The sequence below is a fragment of the Urocitellus parryii genome, chromosome 3 (genome assembly GCF_045843805.1).
Source record: "Urocitellus parryii isolate mUroPar1 chromosome 3, mUroPar1.hap1, whole genome shotgun sequence".
Taxonomy (NCBI): Eukaryota; Metazoa; Chordata; class Mammalia; order Rodentia; family Sciuridae; genus Urocitellus; species Urocitellus parryii.
The window spans coordinates 193,269,946-193,285,381 of record NC_135533.1 but is presented as its reverse complement, the minus strand read 5'-3'; the positions used below and the strand labels follow the sequence as shown (position 1 = coordinate 193,285,381).

General features: G+C 39.2%; 1 protein-coding gene across 1 annotated transcript in view; it reads left to right on the top strand.

Annotated features, from left to right (window-relative positions):
* Nucleotides 1–15,436, top strand: part of Trank1 (tetratricopeptide repeat and ankyrin repeat containing 1) — a 79,065-nt gene that overhangs the window by 52,032 nt on the left and 11,597 nt on the right. The window contains exons 13-19 of the mRNA XM_026406703.2: nt 2,356–2,555; nt 2,845–2,982; nt 7,181–7,327; nt 8,075–8,231; nt 12,006–12,094; nt 15,005–15,108; nt 15,231–15,363. Of these exons, the coding sequence (XP_026262488.2) occupies nt 2,356–2,555; nt 2,845–2,982; nt 7,181–7,327; nt 8,075–8,231; nt 12,006–12,094; nt 15,005–15,108; nt 15,231–15,363 (968 nt within the window). The remainder of the gene's footprint in view (nt 1–2,355; nt 2,556–2,844; nt 2,983–7,180; nt 7,328–8,074; nt 8,232–12,005; nt 12,095–15,004; nt 15,109–15,230; nt 15,364–15,436) is intronic.

Here is a 15,436-nt window from a genome sequence, read left to right as displayed (position 1 = left end):
AAAAACTGGGGTGCTTTTTATTTCAGTTATGCCCCTTATCTGTGCCAGGTGTGATGCCAAACAGCTTACATCTAGTACCTATGCTTAATCCTCACAACAGCCATGTGAGGTAGATATCGTTCCCATTGTATAGTAGGAAACTGAGGCACAGAATGTTTAAATAATATGACACCCATATCAGAAAATTTCCTTTATGGTTTATAAGTGTTTAAAAATATTCTTTCCATTCTAAACTATTCATGAACAATATATGGTGTTATTTTATATATTTTAAAACCTTATTCAATAAGATCATTCCTGGTATGCCTTTCTTCAGCTATATTTTTGCCATACAATGTGTTTTTTGAGATTTCTGCATGTCAATTACACGGCACTTGAGTTTATGCATTTCTTAGTTTTTAAAATTTTTTTTTAGTTGTAGGTGGACACAATATCCTTTATTTTATTTATTTATTTTTATGTGGTGCTGAGGATCAAACCCTGTGCCTCACACATACTAGGCAAGCCCTCTACCACTGAGCCACAACCACAGTTCATGCATTTCTGACTTCTTCTATTAGTACTGTATTTTATGACTGTTCCACAATTTGCTCTCCATTTTCCAGGGATGGATATTAGATTCATGTCAGTTTTTTACTGTGACATAATCTTTGCCTACTTTTAAAATAAGTTGTTTTTTTCTTATTGCTTTGTAAGAATTCTTTATGAATTTGCCTTCACATCTTTTGTTGATTTTATATATTGCAATTTTTTCTCCAATTATGTGAAACATTTTATTTTTTCTAATCTTGACATACATATACATTATATACATCTATCACACACATTTATTGAATATGTAGTGAATATATATGCTATGTTTAGTGAATATTTTTCCCATTTTTTAAATTATTTTTCAGGTTGAAATTCACATAGCACAAAACTCATCCATATGAAATGTTCAATTTAATGATTTTTAAAATAAATTTACAAAGATATGTAACCATCACCACTATGTAATTCCAGGACATTTTTATCACTTCAGAAAGAAAACCCCATAGCCACAGGAATTGCTTCTCATTGCACTCTTTGTCCCATTCCATGGCAGCAGCTCACCTTTCCTTTTCTATGGATTTGCCAACTGTAGACATTTTATTTAAATAGAATGATACAGTATGGGGTGATTCCTGTCTGGTTTCTTTCACTTAGCACAATGTTTTCAAGGTTTACCCAGGTTATATGGTGTATCCATATTTCATTCCTTTATATGGTTGAACTTTTATTCCTTGAGTATGGCTACATCAACCATTACTTATCTAGTTTCCTGAATGATATTTAAGTGGATTCCAGTTTTTTAGCATGATGAACACTTGTGCTCTTGCATTTTCTGGCTCTTAATGAAGAGGAAAACACAATTGATTTGCTTAGATGCAACAGTTTCTACTGATGTCCATTTCATGGTGTTCTATTTAGACTATTATAATCTATGTATGTTAAGCAAAGAACACATGACCCCTAAGAGAAATGGAGAGATCTATGAAAATGTACATTCAATCCAGTTTCAGTCTCATCACTTGAAGGTGTTTATTAACTTCTCAGACCTGGTTGCCCCCTTTGTAAAAGTGAGATTGTCTCATTTGTCTCACTGGGTTGTTGTAAGGATTAAATGGAATGATTTCTATGAAGATGACTATTGTATGTTAGATGTTTAGTCAATGTTAGTTTCACTTAAATTAGAAAAGAAATGGGACCTGTGGGGAAAGTGCTTTGGAAAATATTTTCCCCTGTTCTGACAAGTTTTCTTAGTGTAGTCCTCTCTCAGCTGGCTATAAACCTGGAGGAAAAGGTGATAGAAGCCTTGGGTGTTGTCTCCAGTTAACATCCAGAGCTGCTGTTACCATGGTAACTTTGCTTCCAGTACTCTGAGCACCAATGAAGGAAGATAGGGTAATTCTTGTTTTCTTATGATAGTCTATATTGGTTTCTTTTATGGGCATTCAAACAGCTCTGATTATTTAGATTGCCTTTCTGCCTTGACTCTTCTTTAGGAGGTAATTTTCTCTAATGGGACTATACATTGGGGATAATGTCCCACAAAACTCTCTCAGCACAGCAATACATCTCTGCCTTCATCCATTGCACTCAGAGTAGTATGGAGCCTCATTGATAATCAAATGAGTACTGGAAATAAGCTTGTAATTATACAGTTATACATACAGCTGGCACATGCTCTGGGGGCTGGGTGTGGAGAAAACAAAGCAACAACAACAATAAAGCAAAAAAAAAAAAAACCCAAAACAAACAAATAAACCTCCAAAATAAAAAAACTCAACTATGTTGCACAGTATCTGACATGTGTCTTCTGTTTTATCTCAGGGATCCTCAATCTGGCATCAGGAGTAGTGGATTTACTTCAGTTCTACTTTCCAGAATCTTTTGATCGCCTTCCTAGAGATTCTGGCCTCTTTGATGGTCCCAAACCAACTGTTCTAGAGTCTTGTAGTGTAAGCGACTTGGCAATTTTGCTAAGAGGGAACAAAAGGAAAACCCAACCCATTGAATTTGGTGCCCACCAGGTGAGCTCCTTGGGATTGTATGTTTTGTAATAAAAGGAAGTTTGCAATTGAAAAAAGTTTGAGAGGCTGAATTATTCCATAAGGTAGAATTCAGTAGTCCATATCCCAGAGTGGATGAGCTCCAGAGATATGTGAGTATGACTAATTGTTTTAATATTTCCCTTGTCCTGACCAAATCCATGCTGGCTGTTTCTCTTTAAAGACATTATTTAATTGCCTCCCACTGAAATAGATGGACCTTTATCATGGTTTTCTTTGTAGAATTTGATGTTGTTTTGTTTTACTTCAGGTAATTCTTGTTGCCAATGAAATGGCAAAGGAGAAAATTCCAGAAGAGCTGGGGTTAGCACTTGTGCTAACAGTTTATGAAGCAAAAGGCTTAGAATTTGATGATGTTCTCCTTTACAACTTTTTTACTGATTCTGAGGTATGTCACACTGATGTCTTTTCATATAACCTGAACTGAAATTCCCATTCTAGGGAAGAGAATTTGGAGCTGAGGATAAGTTTGTCACACAGGTGTCTTTTTGTGTTTTAAAGTACAATTTATTTAGTGTGGAGGTTGGGTTTTGACAATGGCTATGGGTTGTTTCGTGGGATGTCATGGGCTGGTTCTCTTTGTTCCCAGGAAGGGTACTGGGAAAACCAGCCCATAACATGCTTTGTCTTGTCTTCATCTTCTGAATGCCTAGGATTCAAGTGCCAGTTTCCAGTTTTCATTAGCTACTGTTATCCTTGGCTCCCAGGGATTCCTAAGTTGGAGCAAGCTCTAAGGAGAGCCTTACAAATGAAGGCAAGGTTAGCAATGTCCATCCTATGAGGACAGAACTGGGCAAGGTCAGTTCATAGACAACTTCAGGAAGACAAATGAGGCTTGGCTCCTTCCTGCTGGATCAGGTAATATGGGGAACAAAAACCACTGCCCTGCCTGGGATCTCTCTATGGCATGGCTTCACTATCACTGCTTGCAGCCCAGGCAGACCAGGGCAGCCAGAGAGTCCCCAGGTTGACCCCCAGTGACCTCTGTGTCAGCCCATCATTTTGAGTTGGCTCTTGAGTCCTTATGATGGTTTTGCCCTTCAGCTTAGTTCATTTTGGGGAGAACCACCAAATAAAGAGCATCATTGCAGCTTTCCTAGCCATTGGTTTGATTTTACCATCTTTGGGTGGGGACTCAGGCTGATTGCTGACTGTGCTGTGGAGTCTTTTTTGGAGACTTAGCTGGCTGTGTCCTGGTCCCATTTGCAGAGTTCTCACTACATATTGTGCATGCTTGAAGGGGCCGTTTTATACCTGAGTCAGGAGCACTGTCCGCTTTGACACCTTAAATCTGCCCCGGAGCTGAACCTAGAAATAGAATCCTTACATTTTTTCCTGATCTCTTTTAATGTCATGTTTGCCTTAATACCTATGGCCAATATTATTATAGGTGTTTTACAGTTTATAAAGTATTTTTAAATGCATTGTCTCTGACTCCACCAACCCTTTAAAGCTATGTTTATTATTATTTTATAAGGAAAACTGAAGGTCCCTGAGGTTAAGTAAATTAACCATAGTCATAATGTAGGCAGTAGGGCCTGAAGACAAACTCATATGCTTTGAGTTATAACTCTTTCCCTTGTACTCCCTTTCTTTTAAAGCTTCACATGTGAATTGGCTGTCAGAACCTTCCACAATGAGCATATACTTGAAATTCCTTATATACATCCCTTCTCTATAAAATTTTGCCAATAAAATCAGATGCACACTTACTAACCCTGGAATGATTTTGCATCTGAGGATTACCTTTTTTATTCTAATAATACATATATTGGTCATGGCTGGACTGAGGCTTTCTTAAAAGAGGAAGGAAGAAGACTTTGTTATTTCTGTTCTTTATTATAAAGTGCCAGTTGTATGCATGTGCCAGTATGAAACTCAAGCATCTGGATTTAAAGATCTGTAAGTTATGGTGGGTTCTGTTGGTGAATGAGTAATCTAGTTGTTTGGTCTCAACTTGATCCTGGAAATAAATAAGGCTGAACTCTGTGCTCCCACTAATGGTTCAGGGAGTTGCATGAAATTTAAAAAAAAAGAAGGAAGAGGGGAAAAGGGGGGCACACACCCCCAGTCTGAATCTTTTGGTTACATCAGCTTTATCCTATGTACATGGTAGACTTCTAAAACAACTTTTAATGTGGTACTTCCCAACATAAATGTAATCGTGCATTCCCGAACACAAAGTTCACCTTTATCACTTATAGTCTCTAGCCATAAAGCATCTGTCAGAAAATGAGAAGAAATACTTTAATAAAAGGAAAGGGAAGACAGATCAAATATATCTCCAGCCTTTATGGGCTGGGGCCTAGGGTTTCTTTTGAGGTAACTGGCTGATAGTTGCTGATAGTTTTTGTTATTGCTCTTTGACATGGGCAACTGTGAGGAACTTTTCTCTTTTACCTTGGCCTCTTTCTCCACTCCTGTTGATATTTAAGGCAAGCATTCTCTTTGCAGCATCTGTTGCTAGGGCTTGTGAGGTGTATGGACAAGGGTGGGGAGGGGAAGGCCTTGCTGTCCCTGTTTGTGATTCTTCTTTCCAGAGGATTTCTTTTGCTGTTAGACCACGTGGTTGCCAGGGCCACCTTATGAGATGGGGAAGGAACTAAGGAATGTTATACCAAATCTTTCTCTTGTGGGATGCTGCTTCGTCTTTGGGGAGGGGCAGTTATTTTCTCAGTTACCCCCAAACTATCCTTCTGGGGATTTGGAAGTATAATTACAATTTACACTCTGCTCCAGTCAGTGGGGTATCCTTCTTTTAAGCTCATGTGTGAATGGGATGTAAGGGACTTTGAAAACCCACAGATCTTATGGGTTAGCTAACTGGTTTGGCCAATGGACTTTGGACTTCAAGAATAAGCCCCTCAAAGGTAGGTTTGCTAGTAGAATCTAAGCGTTGGTCCCACAGGAAGAACCTGGAAGACTTTTACATGTTGCTTTTTTTTTTTTTTTTTGCCACATTGCTGTAGGCCAACATTCTTGCTACAAAAACACATGTTCACATATTCCTAAAAGTCTCCAACTTTGATTCATGGAAACAGGTCAGTCATGTGCCATCTAACCAGCTTTTGCTTCTCTCCTTGTAGTTTTAAAATATACTGTGCTTCCCCAGCCCTTTCAAGGTCAGCCAGTTTGCACCTCACATTGCCTGCCAGGAGTGTCCTCTGAAGTGTCAAGCACTTGTGTCTGTGTCTACTTCCTTGGCAAACAATTCTGCCAGCTAAATAGCTTCACAAAAAGGATAGTAATAAATAGTCTTGAAGGTTTTTTTCTAAACCTTTCAGCTACTTAAATGATTTCCTGATAAACATCTCTTTTTAGAATATAGTGATTAATTCCATAATTGATTAGTAGCATAACCATTCCTCTTTAATGGACAGTATTTAAGGCATTTAACATAATTTAGCTGCATATTTTAACTTATGGGGTGACTTAAAGCAGGTAATTAACTATCGACTTCATCTTTTCTGCATTTTAGATTACATAGATGTTATGTAGATGGCAAAGAATACCATTTTATAAAAAGAAAAGTAAAAGCTAGGAGAGTTAACTAGCTACTCTTACAAGGTACAGTAAATTAGGAATTTTGTACTCCAAATACTGCATATAATCTAGGCACTTCAGCTTTGTTGGGATCTGAACACTATAGTCTGCTGGCCAAATCCAGCCCACTGCCTATTTTGTACATTCTGTGGACTAAGAATTGATTCTAAATTTTTGAGTTGTTGGAAAAAACTCAAAGGAGAATAATATTCCATGGTACATGGAAATTATATGAAATTCAATTTAGCGTAGAGTTATTGGAACATAGCACACTCATTCACTTACATGTTGACTGGCTGCTTCAGCACCACAGTGGCAGAGCTGAGTAGTTTCAAGAGAGGCCATGTGACTTGAAAAGCCAAAGTTATTTATTATCAGACCCTTTAGAGAAGAGAAATTTGCTAACCCTTAGTCTACAGAGTGGTTTTGGGGTTTGGGTAAAGGGGAAAAAAATGTTAAAATGTCAAGCACTCTACTAGACACTTGACATTGATTATCTTATTTTCCCTACAAACTTGAGTGGTTCTGTTTTTGCCATTTTACAGAATGTGTGCAAGTTCACATAGTTAATAAGTAGAAGACCTGCATTTTTCCTGTCTGATCTCAGAGTCTGCCTTGTACAGTGCAACTCGCAGCACCTGATTTTTCTTCCATCCTTGGTAGAATAATTTAGGTAGAAAAATTTGCCACGTGTCTTAATTGCTGACCCTAAGTGGCATTTCTTAACAATGTTGTAAGAAAGGATGAGAATTTCCCTGCCTATACTACTTGTTGAAATTCTTTCATTAGAATAATTTCCTGGGCCCTTAGTGTTTTTCCCCAAGGTGGGCACTTTTGAGCTATGTTGGCCAAGTGTGTAAGGGACCCTGCTTGTCAACCTTAGTCCTGCTCCCTTCTATTGTGAGGCCACAGGATGGACGCTTCCTCACAGCTAGGATTGGAGTCTTGATCCCAACTTCACTGAGTGAGCTAATCTCCATGAAGCTTGGGGAGGCAGTTCAAAAGCATATTTTGTTGGTCTTTAATTTGTCATTGTTGTCCAGGCTTACAAGGAATGGAAGATCATTTCCTCATTTACACCTCCATCATCTGACTCCAGAGAGGAAAACTGGCCATTGGTTGAGGTACCCCTGGAGAAACCAAGCTCTTCTCAGACTCGGCCCCTCATGGTAAATCCAGAAATGTACAAGGTGAATTCTGCCATTTGTCTACACACTAATTTGACATGGAATTAGTAAACAAGGCTTATAAGAGAAGATGAGATGAACAATATAGGCTTGCACGTTACTGGTCCTCCTTTACATCAGAAATGGGCTGTAGAGAATGGGAAAGGAAGGGACAGGGGTGTCAGTGTTGGTAAACTCCCTTTTTCTCAGCACAGAGCTAGGCTCAATAAATAAGGTACTTTCTAAAAGCAGAGAAGGGAGAGTAGTTCTTTTTGTTCACCTCTGAAACTCAGCTCTATTCAGAAATTTTGATGTAGTAATACTAATGATATGTGTAGTACGAATGATGCTTCAATGGTTTAATTTTTAAAAACAAGTCACAGCAATTATGTAACACGTAACCATTGTGGTAAACTGAATGAAGGGTGCGCTGTCTTTGTAACTTTTTACTCTTTGTAGCTTCTGATGTATATATAATTGCTTCAGAATTAAAACTTTAAAAATCTATATCAGATTCAAAAGTTATCCTGTGTTGATGGCATGCTCACTTACTTTCTCTGTGGGAAGGGATGGAGTTTCTCATAACTTTGCTAGAGCCTGGCTTACCTGTGCTGTAGTCACTGAACTCCTGGGCTCCTGTTCACAGCTGTGCTGGGCTTCTCTAAAATTTAGTTTTCTGTTTTTCCAAGATCAGAGTGAGCCTATTGAAATGTATTGCATTGTAACTGTAGACAGAAGGCTCATAATCTTTGTCCTCAATTTTATCACCAGCTCCTTAATGGTGAGCTTAAGCAGCTGTATACTGCCATCACACGGGCTCGGGTCAACCTCTGGATCTTTGATGAAAACCTAGAGAAACGGGCTCCTGCTTTCAAATATTTCATTAGAAGAGATTTTGTACAAGTTGTGAAGACAGATGAAAATAAAGGTAAGATCTCATTAAAATAGTGTTGGAGGAAGCACATTCCTCTCATCTGCTCTTTTTTTTTTTTTTTTTTTTTTTTTTTTAGAGAGAGTGAGAGAGAGAGGGGGACAGAGAGAGAGAGAGAGAGAATTTTAACATTTATTTTTTCTTAGTTCTCGGCGGACACAACATCTTTGTTGGTATGTGGTGCTGAGGATCGAACCCGGGCCGCACGCATGCCAGGCGAGCGCGCTACCGCTGAGCCACATCCCCAGCCCCTCTCATCTGCTCTTATGACCAGGTTGAAGGGCATAGCTTTGTTGTTGCTGTTCTGTTTTTGCAGTGCTGGTTATGCTGGGCACGTGCTCTAACATTGAGTTATGCTCCCAGCCCAGGGAGTAGGTTTTTTTTTTTTTTTTTTTTTGAAACACTTCCTTCCCTTTTCATGATCTGAGAAAAGAGAGCCCTTACTTATTTGTTAAGGTGTGTGGGAAAGTATGGTTGTGGTGAAATTGAGAGAGTTAACTCATTCAGGGAAGATCTTTTATTTGTCCTTTAAAAGTGAGTGCTATGATCAGAGAAATGAAAAGTTGTGCTGCAGTTGTGTACAATGAATAAAAATGCATTCTTCTGTCATATATACCTAATTAAAATAAATAAATATATAAATTTATTAAAAAACCAGAAAGCCAAATTAAAAACACTGACACTAAGTGGCCAAACAATAAATGTCAAACTTTGTGGAAAACAAAACAAAACAAAAAAAGTGAGTGCTATGGACAGAGGTTGAAAGAAATAGGTCCTATTGGGAGACTACAAATTGCTATGAGCTTTTGATATCTATCAACATAAAGATAGCACAGCCCTGTTTGTAATTACTCGAATCTAAAAACAAACCTAAGTATCCAGTGTGTTTCTTTCAGAGGATTCCATGTGACCATTAAAAAAAAGTAAGATGAATTTCCATTTACTGATATGGAAAGATGTTCAGGGTTTATTCAAGATTAAAAAAAAAAAAGCAAAAGTTAAAGCAGTATAGGTAGAATGATTAAATTTTTAAAGAATTTTACATTATACCAATATAAAAACTGCATATGTAAATCAGTATATAATAGCATAGAACCATTATTTATGTGTGTGTGTGTGTGTGTGTGTATGTGTATACAAACACTATTTTAGTGTCCTTAACTATCAAACCTAATTCAGTTTCTGAATATGTGTGTTAGGAGTGGGGTTTGTGAGACTTTGAGATAATGGATTGTCTGCATCTTTTAAGTTCCCAAGTTTCACAAAAGGAGAATGAAGAGTTCAGATAGTAAGGGATTCATCAGAGTTAATCTGCATCTAATCAGTTCCTGTTATGGGTTGCAGGAATCTAAATTAGGAGAGTTTGGAGAGAGAGAAAGAATGTGGACACCAGCCATTTGTAATAGTTACTGTTGCTGTTAAGACTGGGGGACACCATTTACCTTTCATCTTTATGACTTCTATGCTATTTGCAGGACTTACAAAAACTATTATCATGTGTTATCTTCATAATTTACCAAGACTAGATAATTAAAAAATGAAGTCAAAATGTCCTTATGAGATAGCTGTAAAGAAGTAATCAGCTCTTCATGAAGGAGAAAGGTTAGTCTTTTTTGAGAGCTAGTTGCTGAGTCAGCTCGTCTAGAGACTTAGTTAGTTCTCTAAGGGTAGAGGAAGGACCAGGCTCTGCTACTGTGGAGAAGTTTGCTGTGTCCTAAGCATTCCTTAGCTGTTTTGTGGAGACTATTTTTGGTTATTGCTGATGGCTCAGTTGGGTACCAGGATTAGATGTTCTGTTGGAAGGATCTGACTGTTGTGGTGTGAGGGAAAAAGTCAAAGACATGGAGTTTGAAAACCTGTCTTCTCCTAAAACCTCTTCACTCAGGTAGTCACATGACCCTATTTAGACCCTAATTTCTCTCCATGGGCCTTTACCTCCTCCACTAAAAGGAAAAGGAGTGGTCATTCTCAATTTTTTAGCATGGTCATTCTCAATTTTTCCTGCAGCTCATATTCCTTTTAACCCCACAATATCAACATAGGCATTTTTTTAAAATTTAAAAATTCAAAATGAAAAAGCATTATAATTTATGTCTTGGTAGCATAGGAATGCAAGAAAAAGTACAGTCTTAATTATGAGTTATAGTTGCACATGGTTAAGTCTTTCAGAACACCTGTTTCCCCTGAGCAGGAGAAGTTTGGGTGAATATGGCAACTTACAATTTATGTTTCTTCAACATGAATCCTGCAGAGTTCACTGGCCCTGTTCAGAAGTAATACAGGGTTTTGCTGTGGGAATAAAATCTCACCAGGACAGTAATAGCATATGTGGAGTCAGAACAAGTCACTGTGAAGTTATCTGTACACAGTGCCACAGTGGATAGTAGAGAGAAAGCAATATAGGGATCAGGCTCTGAAGCCTTCATCGGTTATTGCACCTTCTAAAAAAATCTGGCCTATCTGCCTTACTTCTCTGATTTCTATTCATTGGTCTGGGTTATCTCTGACCCCAGCTCTGATTTGGGTCTTCATTGTCCTAGCATGCGCTGTCTTTCTCATGCTTCAAGAAGCTGTGAGTTTTTGCTCATTGCTAGTGATACTTTGGGGGGTTTGTTGGGGGAAGACTGATACAGTCACCACAGGCTAACATGGAACTTAGAATAGCGTGTGTCCGGCAACAAGAGTTTGCCACATTGCTTTCTATGATGAGGACAAAGTCTACACATTGGGAAATACACATAGTTCCTGGATTACTGTGGTTCATTTTAGGGTTTCTCAACTTTATTATGGTGCAAAGTGATACTCTGTAGAAACTGTATTTCGAGTTTGATTTTTTTTCCTAGGCTAACAATATGTGGTATAGCACTCCTTTGTGATGCTGGGTAGAAGCAGTGAGCTACAGCTGCCAGGCATCCATGCAATCACAAGAGTAAACAATCAATTACTCTAAAGTACACCGTGTTGCTAGGCCATGATGTCAATGGATTAGGTGTATAAAGTACATTTTCAACTTATGATATTTTCAAATTTCAATTTACCATGGGGTTTATCAGGATATAACCATCACAAGTCAAGCTGTATCTGTTCTGTAATATCCCATTACCTTGTTCCTTGTTAAATTCCCTGCCTGGGAGCTTGCAAAGAGCTACGTGGCTTTGGATTTTTCAAGGAGGAGTTAGTAATTGCTGTTGTCTTCTGATTCATAGACATAGAAAAGGAAAGTAGGCAGATATTTAAAAAACCAAACCACATTCTTTTTCACCTCCACCTTTTCCTTCTGAAACCCATACCCACCTGGCTTGGTAAGCTAAAATATATCTTAAAAGAAGACTAGCAAGATAACATGGGTGTATTAGCCTGCTGTGTCTGCCATAACAAAATCCCACAGGCTAGATGGCTCAAATGACAGAAATGTGTTTCTTACAGTTCTAGCAGCTAGAAGTCCAGGAGAAAGGTGATGGCGGGGCTGGTTTCTTCCAAGGCTCCTCTGTCTTGTAGATAGCTGCTTTCTTGCTGTGTCCTCACACAATTTTTCCTCAGTGGGGTCTCTGCATGTCCTTATTTTCTGACATCAGTCAGGTTGGGTTAGGGCCCACAATAATGGCCTCATTTTAAGTTAATCACTTTTTAAAAGGCTCTGTTACAATCTGATAGAGTAGGGTTTAGTACTTCTACAAATGAATTTTGGGGGACACAAAATACAGCCCACAATAACAGGTATGAGTGAATGAATGCTCAGAGAAGCAAACCTGCTTTTCTTTTTCATTTTAGACTTTGATGATAGCATGTTCGTTAAGACCTCAACTCCCGAGGAGTGGATTGCCCAAGGAGAGTATTATGCCAAGCATCAGTGCTGGAAGGTAAGGGGCTGGACCAGCAACCAGTGGTCAGGGTGCTTTGTGACTACTAGCCTTGTCATGCCTCATAGGCAGGTTTCCTACCATCACAGGTATCAACAGGCTTGTGCCATTTGTTCTTAAACATTAGGTCACCTGAAGATGAGGAGAGCTACTTATCCGTCTCCCTCCCCTGTCAAGGCAGACCTTAAAATCCTTTCCTTTGGCCAAGTATCAACATGTGCTGATAGGTAAATGGAGGGTCATGGCCTTTGTTCCACCAGAGAAACCTTTTATTTATTTTTTGTACTCTGTGCTTAAAAGCTTTTGTTGTTATTTTAAAGCAGTAACAGATTGGTTTTTTTTTTTGTTTGTTTTTCCCAATTGATCAGATATTGATTGCACTGCCAGTGAGAGTCTGGTGAGCAAGGATGTACTTGTCACTAGACTGAACTGTGATCCACTTCCAGCTTCAAGCCTTCCTTCAGGAAAGGAAGTGGACCTTTTGAAATATTGAAACCAAATTAAGGAGCCCATCACTTTCCCCACAGTCAGCATTCCTCTACCTCACAGGGTCTCAGATGGGGCACCATGGCATTATCTTCCAGGAGGTAGTGGTGAGGGTATCTTCACCTGCAAGTCACAAACACCCTGCTAGAAGAGTTGTGGGGTTTTTTTTTTTTTAGTTCAACAAAATAAACATGGGCCCAATGTTATTCTTTATCTTTCTTGTGTCATCTGTAGCTCATAAGAGATATTCCCTGTTATGTTTGAGTAACGTATGCTGCAGTGAGTCCAAGCACCCAACCCCCTCAGTAGCAACCCAAACAGGAATAAGGGCAGGCACCTTCTTTTTATGGATCCTTTTTTTTTTTTTTTTTTAAATCATGAAATTGTCAATGGCCTTCCTCATACATCTCACTATCACACGCCCCCCTCCTGTTTGCAAGGTCCAGCTCTTCATGTGTTACAGGAAAACTGTCTGCAGTTTCTATTGCTATTTCTGAAGAAGTGTTTTGAGATGATGATTCTCTGGAGGGCTTTTTTGTTCTAATAATCCTCTTCTCACCAGAATTTCATGGAGCTGGGCCTAAGTGAAGGGACTAGGAAGTGATAAGAAACATGAAACTATAAGCCAGAACTTACCAGAATCCATGATGTGAGCTGTCTGTGGTCTGAATGCCTATAAGAAGGAATTCCCAAAGTTTCCTTGGTCTCATTTCTTAGAAGAGCTTTCTCTGCTGTGGCAAGGAAAAATAGTTAATGTCCACAGCAAATAATTCACATCTAGTGTTTATTTGTTATCTGTTGCTGCATAACAAATGGCTTCCAAATTTACTGGTTATAACAAGTTATTTATGTTGCTCCCAGTTCTGTGGTTCACAGTGTGAGTTTAGTGGGTTGTCCTTCTGGTCTCAGCTGGGCAACTTGTGATTCTGCATTCAGCTTCCACTCAGCTAGGTAGTTCTGGGGTTGACTAGCTCTTGGAACAGGTGAGGGGGTCATTGGGGTTCCTAGACCATCTTTCCTTCATCCTCTAGCAGGCTAGTCTGGACTTGTTCATTGGAGGCCAAGGTTCAAAGAAGGTGAGCAGAAGTACTTGGCCCCTTGAGGCCTGGTCTTGATGCCGGACAAGTGTCATTTCTGCTGACTTCTGCTGTCCAAGCAAGTCCCTTCCACATGAGAAGGGAGGGGAGATAGGCAGCAGTCTGAAGCTGAAAAGTTACACTATAAAAGGATGTGGCAGAGATAGGGTGGAGTGAAGGACTATGGCTACTCTTGGAATCTGTTACATGAGGTGAGAAAACAAAACTTACACCATTGTAAGTTTGATTTGTCTGGAAGGCAGTTTCAAATATATGTACTATTTAGCTGTAGAAATTGATCAAGCCCTAAAACTTTATTCATTGCCTATCCTTGTTATAATTGAAAAGAAATACTGAACATTTGGCTCCTGTTGTAAAACCAAGAACTTTTTTGGTGAAATAGAGGGTGAGTGGTAGGGAGGGAAGGAGGAGAGAAGATGGGCAGCAGGTGTTGGATTATATTGGAAAATTCCCTTTATTCCCCTCAGAACTCTTTGGTATTACCCATTCAAAAATACTTTTGAATGTTTGAATTTAAAATCTTTTTAGGGAGGCCATCACAGATGAGAATGTTATAAAAAAACTTCTTCTCACCTGAATTTATTTTGATCCTACTAAAGGACTCAGGTGGTTTATTGAGTTTCTGGCTGCATGTCATGAATGTTTCAGAACTACCACACAAGATTGAATCATTCAACAAATACTTTCCCTTGTAGCCTACACTTTGAGACATGGTATGAGCATTGTTGTTTTAGAAAAGCAGCTTTCTGTTGGCAGTGATTGGGGTGCAGACTGACTCCCCTATGACACTTGCCTGCACACTTCCTAGACAGTGAGCTTGGTAACAGATCCACATGCTCCAAATATCTTGTTATTTCTGTTCCTAGTACACATACTGTGATTGTTTCACCAGCACCATAGTATAGCTGTTGTAGTTAGCAGCTGTGTTAAAGCCCAGAAAAGGCACAGGGTGACTTTGAGCCAATTGCTCCCTGGCTCTGACCTGAAGTTGATATATGTAGCAAGGATACCTCTTGCACATGGCTATTGGAAAATTAAACTTCGGACGTCATTATGGTGGCCTATAAAAAGTAATAGTATCCATCTTTTCTATGGCTTCCGGATACTTCCTAAATAAGATTTTGAATGTGTTGGCTGGTACACTGTTGGGCTTTATCTTCTGAGGTTACTCTCTTTGGCGTAACTGTACCTTTCTGTTCCTGCTTCTCACATTGGGCTGAGTAAGGTATAGCGCCTTATCAATCTAACCATATAATGCATACTTGAACTCTTGTTCTGTGTCACTTCCATTAGTTTTCTGAGAATCAAACCCCTTTGCCTATTCCAGGTTGCAGCCAAGTGTTACCAAAAAGGAGGTGCTTTTGAGAAGGAGAAGTTGGCTCTGGCCCATAACACTGCCCTGAATATGAAATCCAAGAAAGTTAGCCCCAAGTAAGTTTGACTAGCAATGTGTCAGTATCATTTCAGATTTGCTCTGATGAGAGCAGCAGGTTAAATATATTGGTGTTAGATCAACAGTGTATGGAAATACTATTTTGTTTCCCTTCCTCCAGGGAAAAGCAGTTGGAGTATTTGGAACTGGCTAAGACCTATTTGGAGTGCAATGAACCAAAGCTGTCCCTTAAGTGTCTGAGTTATGCCAAGGAGTTCCAGCTCTCTGCCCAGTTGTGTGAGAGGCTGGGAAAGGTAAGGCCTCCAACCTCCAATTGCTCCTGGGAGAACTGGGCTTCACTTGAACAGAATGGGGGATGTGACCCTT